The 15,503-nt window shown below is 36.5% G+C and overlaps 2 protein-coding genes across 7 annotated transcripts in view; one reads left to right on the top strand and one right to left on the bottom strand.

The window, feature by feature from the left end:
- The window catches only part of LOC127512278 (L-asparaginase 1-like), a 172,063-nt gene that overhangs the window by 52,834 nt on the left and 103,726 nt on the right, over positions 1 to 15,503 (bottom strand). The window lies entirely within an intron of this gene.
- LOC127512289 (cystatin-B-like) lies at positions 3,477 to 13,554 on the top strand. 5 transcript variants are annotated; one of them, XR_007930168.1, is made up of 7 exons: positions 3,477 to 3,633; positions 3,714 to 3,794; positions 4,041 to 4,142; positions 4,581 to 5,479; positions 5,687 to 5,763; positions 5,852 to 5,905; positions 6,029 to 6,043. XR_007930168.1 is itself a non-coding variant. In XM_051893072.1 (4 exons), exons 1-4 carry the CDS (start codon positions 3,601 to 3,603, stop codon positions 13,428 to 13,430), a joined length of 351 nt encoding a protein of 116 aa, XP_051749032.1. In that variant the 5' UTR covers positions 3,477 to 3,600; the 3' UTR covers positions 13,431 to 13,554. The 5 variants fall into 5 exon arrangements, 2 of the variants coding, with proteins under 2 accessions (XP_051749032.1, XP_051749033.1); XR_007930167.1 differs by having other exon boundaries at positions 5,565 to 5,763; XR_007930169.1 differs by lacking the exons at positions 4,581 to 5,479; positions 5,687 to 5,763; positions 5,852 to 5,905; positions 6,029 to 6,043 and adding an exon at positions 13,296 to 13,360.

The raw sequence follows: 15,503 nt of genomic DNA, 5'->3' as shown, positions 1-15,503 counted from the left end.
GCAGCTGGAACACTGTATGTGGGTATGGGAAGCTTTTCAATTTGGGTATGCCAAATCCAGGTGGAAATCCCCAAAATGGTCCCAGTGCTTATGAGGTTAATGATCAGGCAAGTTTAATATATGATGGTGGTCCAATGGTGAGCCTGAAGTGGTGATCTGATATCTGGAAATCTGATCTTACTATCTGGGCTTTTGCTTACAGTTTGGTCCCCCCCCACTTTGAAAATGTCTCCTGCGCCCCTGGGTGCCACCTCAAGTGCTTGACCCCAGCAGTGTCCTCCTTGGTACACTGATCTTTTGAGGTGCTGCACCAGTGCGTCCTTAGATGAGGGGATTTGTTCCATTCATCTTCCTTTCTTTGTCAACAAAGCAAGATGAGCTTGATCGATGTTGAGTTGGCAATCATAGAGGAGAATTGTAAAGTGGTTCATAATGGAAATCACCTCCTCTGGACAGGGCACTGAAGACCTCTGTTGTCATGCCTTCACTGGCTGTGACACAGTATCTACATTTGCAACCAGGGCCAAGAAGACCGCAGTGGATACCTGGAATGCAGATGACATGACAACAGGCCAAATCCCCCCAACTGGGACTGGGGTTGGTTGAACCCAAGCATTTGGAGACCATTGTGGTCAACTCTTCCACAGCCAAGCCAGACCATCCTTGAACTCTTAAGCTGTGGCTGCAAGAAAGGCTGCCGGTCGGCACTGCAAATGTAAAAAAGCTTCCTTAAAGTGCACAGCTCTGTGTCAATGTGGAGGAGACTGTGAAGAAGACTGAAGAATAGGTTCAACAACAAAACAAACAAACGTGTTTCTAAAATAGATTTTTTGAAGTAAATCTTTGTGTCTGACATTCTTTTTAAGCTACATTGCTAAAGTCATATTGAATATTCTACTCTTTACAGTCACTGTATTGTCAGGGTTAATGAACAAAATGATTAAGCTTTTGAAACTCTACACAACACGCATGCAACAGACATGATATTATAAAGTCTAGCTTAGGTTCTCAGATACTGTGATTCCCTTCTCACGTCACTGAATTCAACATTAACTATTCACCTGAACAGTTTATGATGTTTTATATTGTATCATTGTAATCCTTGTCAATGAAAACATAGGGGTAGACATCACCTTTTCTCTGTTATTCTGTTTGATTCAGAAGATATGATACAAAATAAATAATTTGGTTATGGCGGAAAGTAAAATGTTTTTTTTTTTTTTTTTTTTGCTAAAAAAAAGGTTTAGTGCATCAAAATGTTTACAGATATAGCTGATAGAAATGCCAATGATCAATCTTATTTATTTATTTTTTTTGCAAATGTTGACACAATCTTTTTCCGTTTAAATTAAAACTTTATATATATATATATATATATATATATATATATATATATATATATATATATATATATATATATATATATATATATATATATATAAAAATTCTATGTAGATACTTCAAATGTCTCGAAAAAAATATTTTTGTCAACAAAAAGGGCTTTAACGCAAATAAATGTGGTCACATGACAGAATTAGTCCTTATTTTTGTAATTTTGTCTGTTCTTTAAAATCTAATAAAAGTTAATCAGAAAAATAATACAACTGCACTTGTTTTTGAATATTGCTTGATGATCAAATATTGATCTAAATAGTCTTTATTTTGAAGACTACAAAAAACATGACACATTAATAAAAATAATTTTATGTAGGCCTATACAATGTATTAATATATTATAAAGATTTGTTTTAACATGAATGAGGATAATATAGTGTCTTAAAAATATATGCAGCTCGTCAAAAATAAAATGTGGGCGTCTGTCAGACGAAGGAAGGCTGTTGGAGTTTCCAATGCTGACAAAAGAAAGGTAAACTACACGTTTCTTGTATCTGAATAAATAAAATTAATGTCATAAAATCACGATTTCATGGTCAGAAGCTGGCTACTTGACAAATGAGACATGACACTAATAAAATAATTTTATAAACAATTTATTAACATGTCATTTAATTTGATCACAAACAAATTAAGGATAAAAAGTGGGTTGAATCCAAAAAGCTCTAAACGAACTTTAGAATTGTTAAGAAGGCAGATATGAAGCATTTAAAAATGTTAAATATAGTTGTTTGCTCAGTTTATTTAAATAAAATAAGCTGAAACAACACAAATCTTTAGTTTTTACTAAATTGTCATTTGCACTCAATTTTATTGCTTTAAATGAAATTACATTTGTTAAATGTTAAGTTAACTTAAACCATTTGTGTTGGGACTACATGAATCATTTCTGTTGCATTGACTGAAACTACACAGTGTAGTCTGAGGGCCAGCACACCGTTTACAGTCTTCATATGGTCATCAGTTCTAATTTTCTCTATTAGGCATGGCAAAACTTTATCTAGTAGGAATGACACCACTTTTTAGTCTTGACTAAAGGAATTTAAGTTCATACAACAAAATTACAACAAATTATTTCAAACAAATTAGATTTTATTGGAAAAATGTAATTCAATTCCGTGGAAAAGTTTTTCTCAATTTAATGAAGTTCGTTTTTGTAATTTTTGGGTGGGGGGGTTGTGTAGGTCACAGCTGCATCTGTCTCTGAGAAAAAAAATTACCAGAGATTTGATCTTTTTCATCGTTTTGAACTCTGAAACCAGAACAAATAACTTTTTTTTTAATTTGTTTGTTTGTATGATCTGAATATATGCGTTCTCGGCCACAGCAAACCACGACTGGCTTGACTGTTCAAGGCTTATACATTAAAGATTGCATATGACCGAACATTTCACCGTATCAATCTTTTTTATGGATCCTAAAATTTCGCATACAGGACAAATGAGCTGCCCTGAGTCCAAACCCATGGGCTTCATCACATAAATTCAGTTACATACAGTCCTGTCAGACAAGCTGTCCCACTTCACCCTGATCTGATTTCCTAATATTTCATAATTTAGTAACAGGCCAATTATTCGTGAAAACAGTAAGCAGTAGGCCTATTTGCGATAAATGAGAAATTAGCAACTCAAGGGATTATTTTAGCGACACAACAAAACTTATGTGACAATGCTTATTTTTTAGGCATGATGTCATTACGTACACCATTTTATTAGTAAAAGGCCAATTAGATGGAAACAGGCTGGTGAGAGCAGATTTCGCAATCGTTTTAGGTATATTCACTTTGTCGATAAATAAAATGCAAACATTGGGTGGAAACTTGACACTTTATTATACTGTTTTAGAAATAATCCATTAGCCTAAACAAGTTGCGATTTGAGGAGTGTGCACTAATATTTTCAGCTCCATTCGTTTACGCGTTGTCTTAAGGACACGCCCACAATAAGGGAAATATCATAAATATTAAAGTATACCCATTGGAACAGCTTTTGAATATTACACAATATTGAATATTACACAACACCCCCAAAGTGAAACTCCGCCTATTCATTCAGCTCCTTTGATGTGATCACATGGTATTCCAATGACGACTCATGTCATGTGATTTTGGGAGCATAAATAGTGGATCATAATCAATCTGTGAGACAGACTGCCTGATAATACAGTTTATTTCATCCAGGCTTTGATCACCAGCACACTGCAGAAATGTGTGAATATAGACAACGGATCTGCCGTCAGGTAGGAGACAGAAAATCACTCATGTAGTAAACGCAGTTTTTGTTGGGGACAGTTATTTTATCACCAGCTTTGATCACCAGCATACTGCAGCAATGCCAATATGTGGTGGCTTTACCCCAGAGGAGCCTGTCACTCCAGAGGAGGAGAAGATCTGCCGTGAGGTATGAGACAGAAATGTAGTAAATGGAGTTTTTGTTAAAACAGTAAAATAATCTTAGTGCTGTAAAATGTGTTGGGGAAATTATTTGTTGTCATTTTTAAAAGAACTGTTTTACTTTTCACTTAATGTCACAATACTTTTTACATAAGTTTTCTGAATGATAGATGTGACTCTCTAGAGACTAATAAATTCAATCTTATTAAAATAATAATATAGATGAATATAAAATGTGCATTGGTTTATTCAGGTGAAGTCAGACATAGAGGAGAAGGCTGGAACCAATTTTGATGTTTACATTCCTTTAAGCTTTGCTTCTCAGATTGCGGAAGGGACAAACTATCTGGCGAAGGTAAGAGAGTGTTTTATTTTGTTTTTTATGAATTTTGAGCTTGTGAATTCATCACTGAAAGTCTTCCAAGGCACAATTTGTATGTTTCTAATATCAACAAGCCAACAATGGCAGTGTGTCCTAAACGGGTGTGATGTGTCCAGTAATTTTCCCGTCCTCTCTGAAAGGTAAAATGCATCATGTCGCTGTTTAAAGTTTCTCTGCATCTGTACAAGAGAAAACTTTTCTCAACTTTGTAGCGCTGCTGGACACACAAATCTAGTCAGCAACGGTCACTGTAACAGAACTCGCAGACATTTGCTTGCGGTCACGAAAAAATGAATGCGTTTAGTTTGCTATCAGTGTGAACAGTTTTACATGGAAGAAATCACTTTTAAATCTGTGTGGATTTCTCTCTCTCTCTCTCTCTCTCTCTCTCTCTCTCTCTCTCTCTCTCAGGTGTACGTTGGAGTGGATAAGTGCATTCATGTGATGATATTTCAAGCTCTCCCCTGCAATGGAGGCGAATTGACTGTGACTGGAGTCCAGCACCCTAAAACCGCCAGTGAACCTCTGATCCCATTTGATGACTAACCACATGCAGAAAACAGTCTGTCTTCTCTAATAACAGACACACACAATGATCTGCCATACTGTATAGAGGAACTATTGAAAACTGTTTCATTCCTCAATATTAAACTCAATATTCAAACTCTCAGTGCCTGTGTCAGTGTGTTTATCTGAAGAACACCAAATTCACTTCACTTTACTAAAAAATATTGCTGAAATAACTAAACATAATTATTTGAATTGTCAATTTGAAATCCATTTTCCAAGTCAAATGTGGGACATTTATTGTCTCGAAAGTTTGAGAAACGCTGCACTTGAAAAAGTGCAGAGATATTTGAGGTGTTTTGTTGATGATCGGGTATGTGGATAGCCAATATGAAAATTCTATCTTGTCACTAATTCTCAAAACACTTAAAACATATTGTCTTGCACATTTATTTTAAATAATTAAAATAAGTCTGATGAATTTTATATTAATTTTAATTGCTTGCAGACCACCACAGCTCTTGCACTGTGACTGGATGGGGTTGTGCCAGGGTTACTCCAGCCAGGTTTTTGTTGCTGGTACATTCTGCAGACTTCTTGGGCTTGTCTTTGCTACTCTGAGTACCGACTTTTTGGCAGTAGTCTTTTGCTCCCATGCAGTACTTTTCCACCATTGACCCGACCTTCACCAGCTACTCCACGGTGTTCTTCAAGCAGAGAGCCCAGTAGTCATAGGCGAAGTCCATCAGACGTTGTCGCGGCTGCTGGACCAATGTCCTCAACTCCTCCTCCACTTCTGAGAGGTAATCGTCTGAAAGAAAAACAGCCATAAATGCCTTTTTGAAGGTTTGCCAGTCAGTTAGCTTAACCTTATCTGCTTTCCACCAGCTCTGAGCGGGTCCCTTCAGGACCGTGCTAGGGTTCTGATGAGCTCGACGCTGGGAAGGGGCCTGATCTCCAGGAAGTTTTCACACTGCTCGATGAAGTTTAACACATCTGCTGTCTCGCAGGAGTCGCGAAAGAGGGGAACTCAAGGCGGATGGGAAGCCGAGCACAGAATGAGGATGAACCAGCCATAACTGAGGAGGTAAGCACACTAGGTGGATGAATATGCACAGGAGGATGAATGTCATAAGTAGCATTATGAGTTTTATGTGTCGGACTTTTGTCTTTAGATACTGGCACTGGGGTCTGTGGATAATGGACAGCAGAAATGTGGGAGGAAGCTGGTAAGTAGGCCCGTAATCTGGAGAGTGTGGAGGTGCTAGTGAGTCTTAACTTTTTCATTTGACTTTCCCATTTAGCACTCTCCTTAGAAAACAATCTTTTACGGCCTTTTCTAATTTTTCCAGGGACTTCAAAATAATCTTCCAAGCTAGCGTCCATGGCCTGCCTGAAACTGGTTTCCCGGTTTAATGTACTGTCCATTGACTGTTTGAAATCATGTTCCAAAGTTTGAACTTTTTGATTCAGAGCCAATAAATCCACTTTTACCTGGGTTATGTCATCTTGCATTGTTTGTACCATTCCAACATTTATAATACAACTTCTTTCATCATCATCATCATCATCAGACTGGTTAGAGCCAGAAATGTACAATGAACTGAGCTTAGATGTTATTGCTGCTGTGGGATTGTGCCTTGTTACAAATGGGCCTGCTGTAAAATCCATATCTGGCTGCTCAACATTATCTTGGTCATTTATAGGTGTACATGGGTTTTCGGTATTCACTACTTGAACATCAGTAACTGTCTCAGCGTTTGTCACATCCATAAGGATAACTATACAAATCCAAACACAACAATAGAGGATCCCCGTATGGGCCACCAATATGTAACACTCAGCCTAAATAAGGCAGGTTACACAAATAAAGTTTGTTCTTTTCCCTCCTAAAATTGTGTTCGAATAAGTGCAGACACAATAAATAACCACAAAAACGAAGAATAAATACCAACCCAGAGTGTATTATACAAGAAGACACTCACACACACACACAAAAAAAAAAAATATATATATATATATATATATACAATATATACAAAAATGTATGTGTGAGTAAGATTGTCCATAAAAGTCTAGTGTGTGTGTGTGTGTGTGTGTGTGTGTGTGTTATGGTTCGGCCTCACTGGTGAAGCGTTTGAGTCCGGGAGCATGAAGAGGAACAGCGCTGTCCTGTGATGAAATCCCCAATGTGAAAATAATCTGAAAAATTCTTTATTTACCAAAATATGTGAAACAGCAGCCACAGACAAAGACAGCCAAAAGGGTAAAGCGCGATTGGTTGCTAAATCCAAAATTGAGCTTGTTAAGCGTTGCTCCAGAACGCCAGTAAGTCCGCTTCTTTTATAGGAAATGTAAAATCAGCTGATCCCAATGACGTCACTGGGATTCCCTGGCGCACTGTGGCGGAATTCTCGTGAGACAAAACAGGAACACAAATACTCGGGTAGGCCAATTATTCGTGAAAACAGTAAGCAGTAGGCCTATTTGCGATAAACGAGAAATTAACGACTTGAGGGATTTTTTTTGCGACACAACAAAACTTATGCAACAATGCTCATTTTTTTTAGGGATGACGTCATTACACACACCATTGTATTGGTAAAAGGACAATTAGATGGAAACAGGCTGGTGAGAGCAAATTTCACAATCTTTTTAGGTATATATATATATATATATATATATACATATATATATATATATATATACATACAGTGGTGGTCAGAATTATTGGCACCCTTGGTAAATATGATCAAAGATGACTATAAAAACAAATCTGCATTGTTTATCCTTTTGATCTTTAATTCATAAAATTAGCAAAAATCTAACCTTTCATTGAAGGGAATTGAAAAGTGAATTGAAAGTGGGGGGAAAAATCACATTATGAAATAAATGTTTTTCTCCAAAACACGATGGCCACAATTATTGGCACCCCTAGAATTTTTTATGAGTAAAATATTTCTGAAGTATATTCCCATTCATATTTAAATTTTTTTTAGCACACCAGGGTGATCATGAACATGAAATTGTCCAGCCATGACTTCCTGTTCCACAGGAGTATAAACATGAGGAAACACAAAGGCCAAATTCCCTTAATCATTCATCACAATGAGTAAAACCAAAGAATATAGTTCTGATGTGCAGCAAGAGATTGTTGAGCTTCACAAAATAGAAAGTGGCTGTAAGAGAATAGCTAAAGCATTGAAAATCCCCATTTCCACCATCAGGGCAATAATTAAGAAGTTCCAATCAACTAAAGATGTTACAAATCTGCCTGGAAGAGGACGTGTGTCTAAATCATTCTAATGCACGGTGAGGAGGAGTTTGAGTGGCCAAAGACTCTCCAAGGATCACAGCTGGAGAATTGCAGAGATTAGTTGAGTCTTGAGTCTCAGAAAGCCTAAAAAAAATTATCAAACAGCACCTACATCCCCACAAGTTGTTCGGGAGGGTTTCAAGAGCATATTCACTTGTCAGACACAACTGGAACTTCAAACGGGACCTGATTCTATGGTCAGATGAAACTAAAAAAAGGCAGCAAACCCACCAGATAGGTTTGGTGCACACATGGATAAAAAGTACCCCATGTCCACGGTTAAATATACTGCTGGATCTTTAATGTTGTGGGCCTATTTTTCTGCTGGAGGTCCTGGACATCTTGTTCAGATACATGTTATCATGGATTCTATCAAATACCAACAGATAAAAAAACACAACCTGACCGCTTCTGCTAGAAATCTTATAGTGGGCTGTGGTTGGATCTTCCATCAGGACAATGATTCAAAACAAACATCAAAACCAACACAAAAATGTGTCACTGAGCACAAAATGAAGCTTCTGCTATGGCCATCCCAGTCCCCTGACCTGAACCCTAAAGAAAATGAGTGGAGTGAACTGAAGAGAAGAAGCACCAACATGGAACTGGGAATCTGAAGGATCTGGAGAGATTCTGCATGAAGGAATGGTCTCTGATCTCTTGTCAGGTGTTCTCCAAACTCATCAGGTATTATAGGTGAAGACTCAGAGCTGTTATCTTGGCGAAAGGAGTTGCAAAAAGTATTGAATAAAAGGGTGCCAATAATTGTGGCCAACGAGTTTTGGAGAAAAACATTTATTTCATAGTGTGATTTTACCTCCACTTTCAATTCTTTTCCTTCTATGAAAGGTTAGATTTTTGCTAATTTTATGAATTAAAGATCAAAAGGATAAACAATGCAGATTTATTTTTACAGTCATCTTTGATCACTTATCAAGGGTGCCAATAATTCTGACCACCACTGTATATATACACAATGAATTTAGCAAGCAGCCTTATAAAAATCCCCTTTATGTGGTCACGCCACTAGCTTGCCTGTGGAAGTGTTGACCACAATGGATTCCAATCTCTTGTGTCCATCCAACCCCAGACTGAGATGGCGTATTTGGTTCCACCTAAAGTGCCCAACAGTGTCCTCCTTGGTACACTGTTCTTTTGAGGTGCTGCACCAGTGCATCCTTAGATGAGGGGATTTGTTCCATTCCTCTTCCTTTCTTTGTCAACAAAGCAAGATGAGCTTGATCGATGTTGAGTTGGCTGCTGGTGCAATCATAGAGGAGAATTGTGAAGTGGAAATCACCTCCTCTGGAACGCTTTTTGGAGCCTTTGACAGGGCACTGAAGGCCTCTGTTTTCATGCCTTCAATGGCTGTGACACAGCATATACATTTGCAACCAGGGCCAAGAAGACAGCAGAATGCAGATGACATGACAACAGAGGCTAAATCCCCCCAACTGGGACTGGGGTTGGTTGAACCCAAGCATTTGGAAACCATTGTGGTCAACTCTTCCACAGCCAAGCCAGACCATCCTTGAACTCTTAAGCTGTGGCTGCAAGAAAGGCTGCCGGTCGGCACTGTGAATTTAAAAAAGCTTCCTTAAAGTGCACAGCTCTGTGTCAATGTGGAGGACACTGTGAAGAAGACTGAAGAATAGGTTCAACAACAAAACAAACAAACGTGTTTCTAAAATAGATTTTTTGAAGTAAATCTTTGTGTCTGACATTCTTTTTAAGCTACATTGCTAAAGTCGTATTGAATATTCTACTCTTTACAGTCACTGTATTGTCAGGGTTAATGAACAAAATGATTAAGCTTTTGAAACTCTACACAACACGCATGCAACAGACATGATATTATAAAGTCTAGCTTAGGTTCTCAGATACTGTGATTTCCTTCTCACGTCACTGAATTCACCATTAACTATTCACCTGAACAGTTTATATAAAAATTATGTTTCATATGGTATCATTGTAATCCTTGACCATCAAAACATAGGGGTAGACATCACCTTTTCTGTGTTATCATGTTTTATTCAGAAGATATGATACAAAATACATAATTTGGTTATGGCGGAAAGTAAAATGGTCACTATGGTGACCACGAGGCGTTTTTGTGATGGCTCCATTTCTGAAAATGTTCAGGGCCCCAAACTGTACAAGTGTACCAATTTTCATGCTTTTATGAAAAACTGAACATTTCACCTCAGATTCAGCACATATCACCTGGACTATATTACATTTGAAAAAGAGAACTATTGTAGTTCCATTCAAGGATTTTTTTTTTTTTTTTGCTAGAAAAAAAGGTTTAGCGCATCAAAATGTTTACAGATATAGCTGATAGAAATGGCAATTATCAATCTTATTTATTTATTTATTTAGCAAATGTCGACACAATCTTTTTCGTTTTAATTTTGGCGTATAAATTCCATGTAGATACTTCAAATGTTTCGAAAAACTATTTTTTGTCGAGAAAAAGGGCTTTAATGCAAATAAATGTGGTCACATGACAGAATTAGTCCTTATTTTTGTAATTTTGTCTGTTCTTTAAAATCTAACAAAAGTTAATCAGAAAAATTATACTACTGCAGCCGTTTTTGAATATTGCTTGATGATCAAGTATTGATCTAAATAGTCTTTATTACGAAGACTACAAAAAAACGTGACACGTTAATAAAATAATTTTATGTATACAATTTATTATATTATAAAGTTTTGTTTCAACATGAATGAGGATAATATAGCACCTTAAAAATATATGCAACTTGTCAAAAATAAAATTTGGGCGTCTGTCAGACGAAGGAAGGCTGTTGGAGTTTCCAATGCTGACAAAAGGAAGGTAAACTACACGTTTCTTGTATCTGAATAAATACAATTAATGTCATAAAATCACGATTTCATGGTCAGAAGCTGGCTACTTGACAAATGAGACATGACACTAATAAAATAATTTTATAAACAATTTATTAACATGTAATTTAATTTGATCGCAAACAAATTATGGGAAAAAAGTGGGTTGAATCCAAAAAGCTCTAAACGAACTTTAGAATTGTTAAGAAGGCAGATATGAAGCATTTAAAAACGTTAAGTATAGCTGTTTGCTCAGTTTATTTAAATAAAATAAGCTGAAATAACACAAATCTTTAGTTTTTACTAAATTGTCATTTACGCTCAATTTTATTGCTTTAAATGAAATTACATTTGTTAAATGTTAAGGTAACTTAAACCATTTGTGTTGGGACTACATGAATCATTTCTGTTGCATTGACTGAAATTACACAGTGTAGTCTGAGGGCCAGCACACCGTTTACAGTCTTCATATGGTCATCAGTTCTAATTTTCTCTATTAGGCATGGCAAAACTTTATCTAGTAGGAATGACACCATTTTTTAGTCTTGACTAAAGGAATTTAAGTTCATACAACAAAATTACAACAAATTATTTCAAACAAATTAGTTTTTATTGGAAAAATGTAATTCAATTTCGTGGAAAAGTTTTTCTTAATTTAATGAATTACCAGAGATTTAATCTTTTCGATCGTTTTGATGTTATTGAACTCTGAAACCAGAACAAATAACTGTTGTTTGTTTGTTTGTATGATCTGAATATATGCGTTCTCGGCCACATCAAACCACGCCTGGCTTGACTGTTCAAGGTTTATACATTAAAGATTGCATATGACCGAACATTTCACTGTACCAATTGTTTTTATGGATCCTAAAATTTCACATACAGGACAAATGAGCAGCCCTGAGTCCAAACCCATGGGCTTCATCACATAAGTGCAGTTACATACAGTCCTGTCAGACAAGCTGTCCCACTTCACCCTGATCTGATTTCCTGATATTTCATAATTTAGTAATAGGTAGGCCAATTATTCGTGAAAACAGTAAGCAGTAGGCCTATTTGCGATAAACGAGAAATTAACGACTCGAGGGATTTTTTTAGCGACACAACAAACTTATCCAACAATGCTCATTTTTTTTAGGGATGATGTCATTACACACACCATTTTATTGGTAAAAGGCCAGTTAGATGGAAACAGGCTGGTGAGAGCAAATTTCACAATCTTTTTAGGTATATTCACTTTGTCGTTAAATAAAATGCAAACATTGGATGGAAACTTAAACCTAAACAAGTTGCGATTTGAGGAGTGTGCACTAATATTTTCAGTTCCATTCATTTGCGCATTGTCTCAAGGACACGCCCACAATAGGGGAAATATTGAACTATATATTCATGTATACCCATTGGAACAGCTTTTCACTGGAACTGAATATTACACAACACCCCCAAAAGTGAAACTCCTCCCCTTTGATGTGATCACATGGTATTCCAATGACGACTCATGTCCTGTGATTTTGGGAGCATAAATAGTGGAACAGAATCAATCTGTGCAAGAGACTGCCTGATAATACAGTTTATTTCATCCAGGATTTGATCACCAGCATACTGAAGAAATGTGTGATATTGGAGGATGGACCACAGAGGAGTCTGTCACTCCAGAGGTGACGAACATCTGCCTTGAGGTAGGAGACAGAAAATCACTCATGCAGTTTTTGTTAAAACAGTAAAATAATCTTGGTGCTGTAAAATGTGTTGGGGAAATTATTTGTTGTCATTTTTAAAAGAACTGTTTTACTTTTCACTTAATGTCACAATACTTTTTACATAAGTTTTCTGATATCTGAATGATAGATGTGACTCTCTAGAGACTAATAAATTCAATCTTATTAAAATAATAATAATATAGATGAATATAAAATGTGCATTGGTTTATTCAGGTGAAGTCAGACATAGAGGAGAAGGCTGGAACCAATTTTGATGTTTACATTCCTTTAAGCTTTGCTTCTCAGATTGTGGCAGGGACAAACTATGTGGTGAAGGTAAGAGAGTGTTTTGTTTTGTTTTTGTTTTTTATGAATTTTGAGCTTGTGAATTCATCACTGAATCTCTTCCAAGGCACAATTTGTATGTTTCTAATATCAACAAGCCAACTGTGGCAGTGTGTCCTAAACGGGTGTGATGTGTCCAGTAATTTTCCCGTCCTCTCTGAAAGATAAAATGCATCATGTCGCTGTTTAAAGTTTCTCTGCATCTGTATAAGAGAAAACTTTTCTCAACTTTGTAGCACTGCTGGACACACAAATCTAGTCAGCAACGGTCACTGTAACAGAACTCGCAGAAATTTGCTTGCTGTCATGAAAAAATGAATGCGTTTAGTTTGCTATTAATGTGAACAGGGTTTTATATGGAAGAGATCACTTATAAATCTGTATGGATTTCTCTCTCTCTCTCTCTCTCAGGTGTACGTTGGAGTGGATAAGTGCATTCATGTGATGATATTTCAAGCTCTCCCCTGCAATGGAGGGGAATTGACTGTGAATGGAGTCCAGCACCCTAAAACCGCCAGTGAACCTCTGATCCCATTTGATGACTAACCACATGCAGAAAACAGTCTATCTTCTCTAATAACAGACACACACAATGATCTGCCATACTGTATAGAGGAACTATTGAAAACTGTTTCATTCCTCAATATTAAACTCAATATTCAAACTCTCAGTGCCTGTGTCAGTGTGTTTATCTGAAGATGTGAAGAACACCAAATTCACTTCACTAAAATAGTTTTATGCTGAAATAATAAACATAAAAAACATTTTTAAAAATCCTCATTCCAAATATTTAAAAACAAAAGGTAATATAAAATAATGTAAAATGACATTCATTTTTCTAATTTTAAGATTTAATTGACTGTCTGCAATGAAGACTAGTGGAGACTAGTTATTCCCAAACAGGTGTGGAAAGATTCTGATGTTGCTTTATTAAAGTTTTAAAAAACAAAATCTCTTAAATGTGCATTTACTTGTGTGACTTTAATGATTCTACATGATATATAAAATGTGAAAACGTGAAAATGTGAGGTTTGGTGTTGATCAAGGGAACTTGAGCCTTACTGATGGGACTGTGGAGGCTGGGAAACACCGGCGATTATCAAAATAACCAAGAAATTAGCAATGACACACAATACTCACACCAGGCTAGCTTATATTTTATTAGACCATAGATATATCTGTGACCTAATAAAATATAAGCTAGCCTGGTGAGAGGTTACAGGTTGCAGTGTGTCAACAACTGCTTGTTTGCTCTGTTGTGTCCTTATTTATCTAAAATGCCTGTAATCAATCAGGTAAAACAGCTCAGAAAATGTATTACAAAACATATTATGCTACATAGTGGTGTAGTCAACGTGATACGCAGGTGTACGCCGTATCATGACAGAAATGATGCAATATTGATGTGCGCACGCGCAGTAAACCCGGGTGGGACAATCTGACAGGTAGGATGAAATGTCAGGACACCGATACTCTGAGCGCCCGCCCCACACCGAAACATAGAATCAGACTATGAATTAATTGCATAGCCTACATCGCGCGTTCGGAGCCTTTATAAGCTGCACGAATTGAACGGATCAGTTGTATGCGCAGTATGACTGTCTTTGACTGAAGCCCAATTGTTTAATTTTGCATAAGGGCGCGCGAATCACCGTAAGCGCGTTCAAGTGTTAAGATTTGCACGAGCCGTTCCATGCGACCCGTTTGAATTCATTTGAGAATATAGTAAAACGCTACGGAGAAAGTCGAACACGATCTAAAGCCACTTAAATGACTGATGAAAAGACGGGAAAACAATTTATCAAGTTCTATTGCATTTATTGTGGCAAATTTACACTAGTTGTTGAATTTATAATAGATAATCTGTTAAGGGAATAGATTCTCACTAAAGATTTATATTACAAATGTGCCATGTTGTAGCTATGTTGCTATTTTTCATAACAAATGCTATAGATAAAAACAACCTTATCGTAACAAATGCTATAGTTGGAACTATGTTACTTTTAAGGCTGAGTACAAGTTAGAAAGAGCTTTAAAATATGGACCTTCTTGAATTATTGACTAAACAATTGGTTTTCCCCATGTGTAAAATATTTTCAGCTAATAATGATATCCCTTTAAGTTTAGATTTAGATATGCACAGCACAGTGAATCCCTGTAGTAAAACTGCACTGTGCTGAGAGAACTACAGGTGCTGGTCATATAATTAGAATATCATCAAAAAGTTGATTTATTTCACTAATTCCATTCAAAAAGTGAAACTTGTATATTATATTCATTCATTACACACAGACTGATATATTTCAAATGTTTATTTCTTTTAATTTTGATGATTATAACTGACAACTAAGGAAAATCCCAAATTCAGTATCTCAGAAGATTAGAATATTGTGAAAAGGTTCAATATTGAAGACACTTGGTGCCACACTCTAATCAGCTTATTAACTCAAAACACCTGCAAAGGCCTTTAAATGGTCTCTCAGTCTAGTTCTGTAGGCTACACAATCATGGGGAAGACTGCTGATTTGACAGTTGTCCAAAAGACGACCATTGACACCTTGCACAAGGAGGGCAAGACACAAAAGGTCATTGCAAAAGAGGCTGGCTGTTCACAGAGCT

Source organism: Ctenopharyngodon idella, chromosome 5, assembly GCF_019924925.1.
Source record: "Ctenopharyngodon idella isolate HZGC_01 chromosome 5, HZGC01, whole genome shotgun sequence".
Classification (NCBI taxonomy): domain Eukaryota; kingdom Metazoa; phylum Chordata; class Actinopteri; order Cypriniformes; family Xenocyprididae; genus Ctenopharyngodon; species Ctenopharyngodon idella.
Note: the sequence above shows the minus strand (reverse complement) of the source record. Positions and strands in the feature narration are given on the sequence as shown.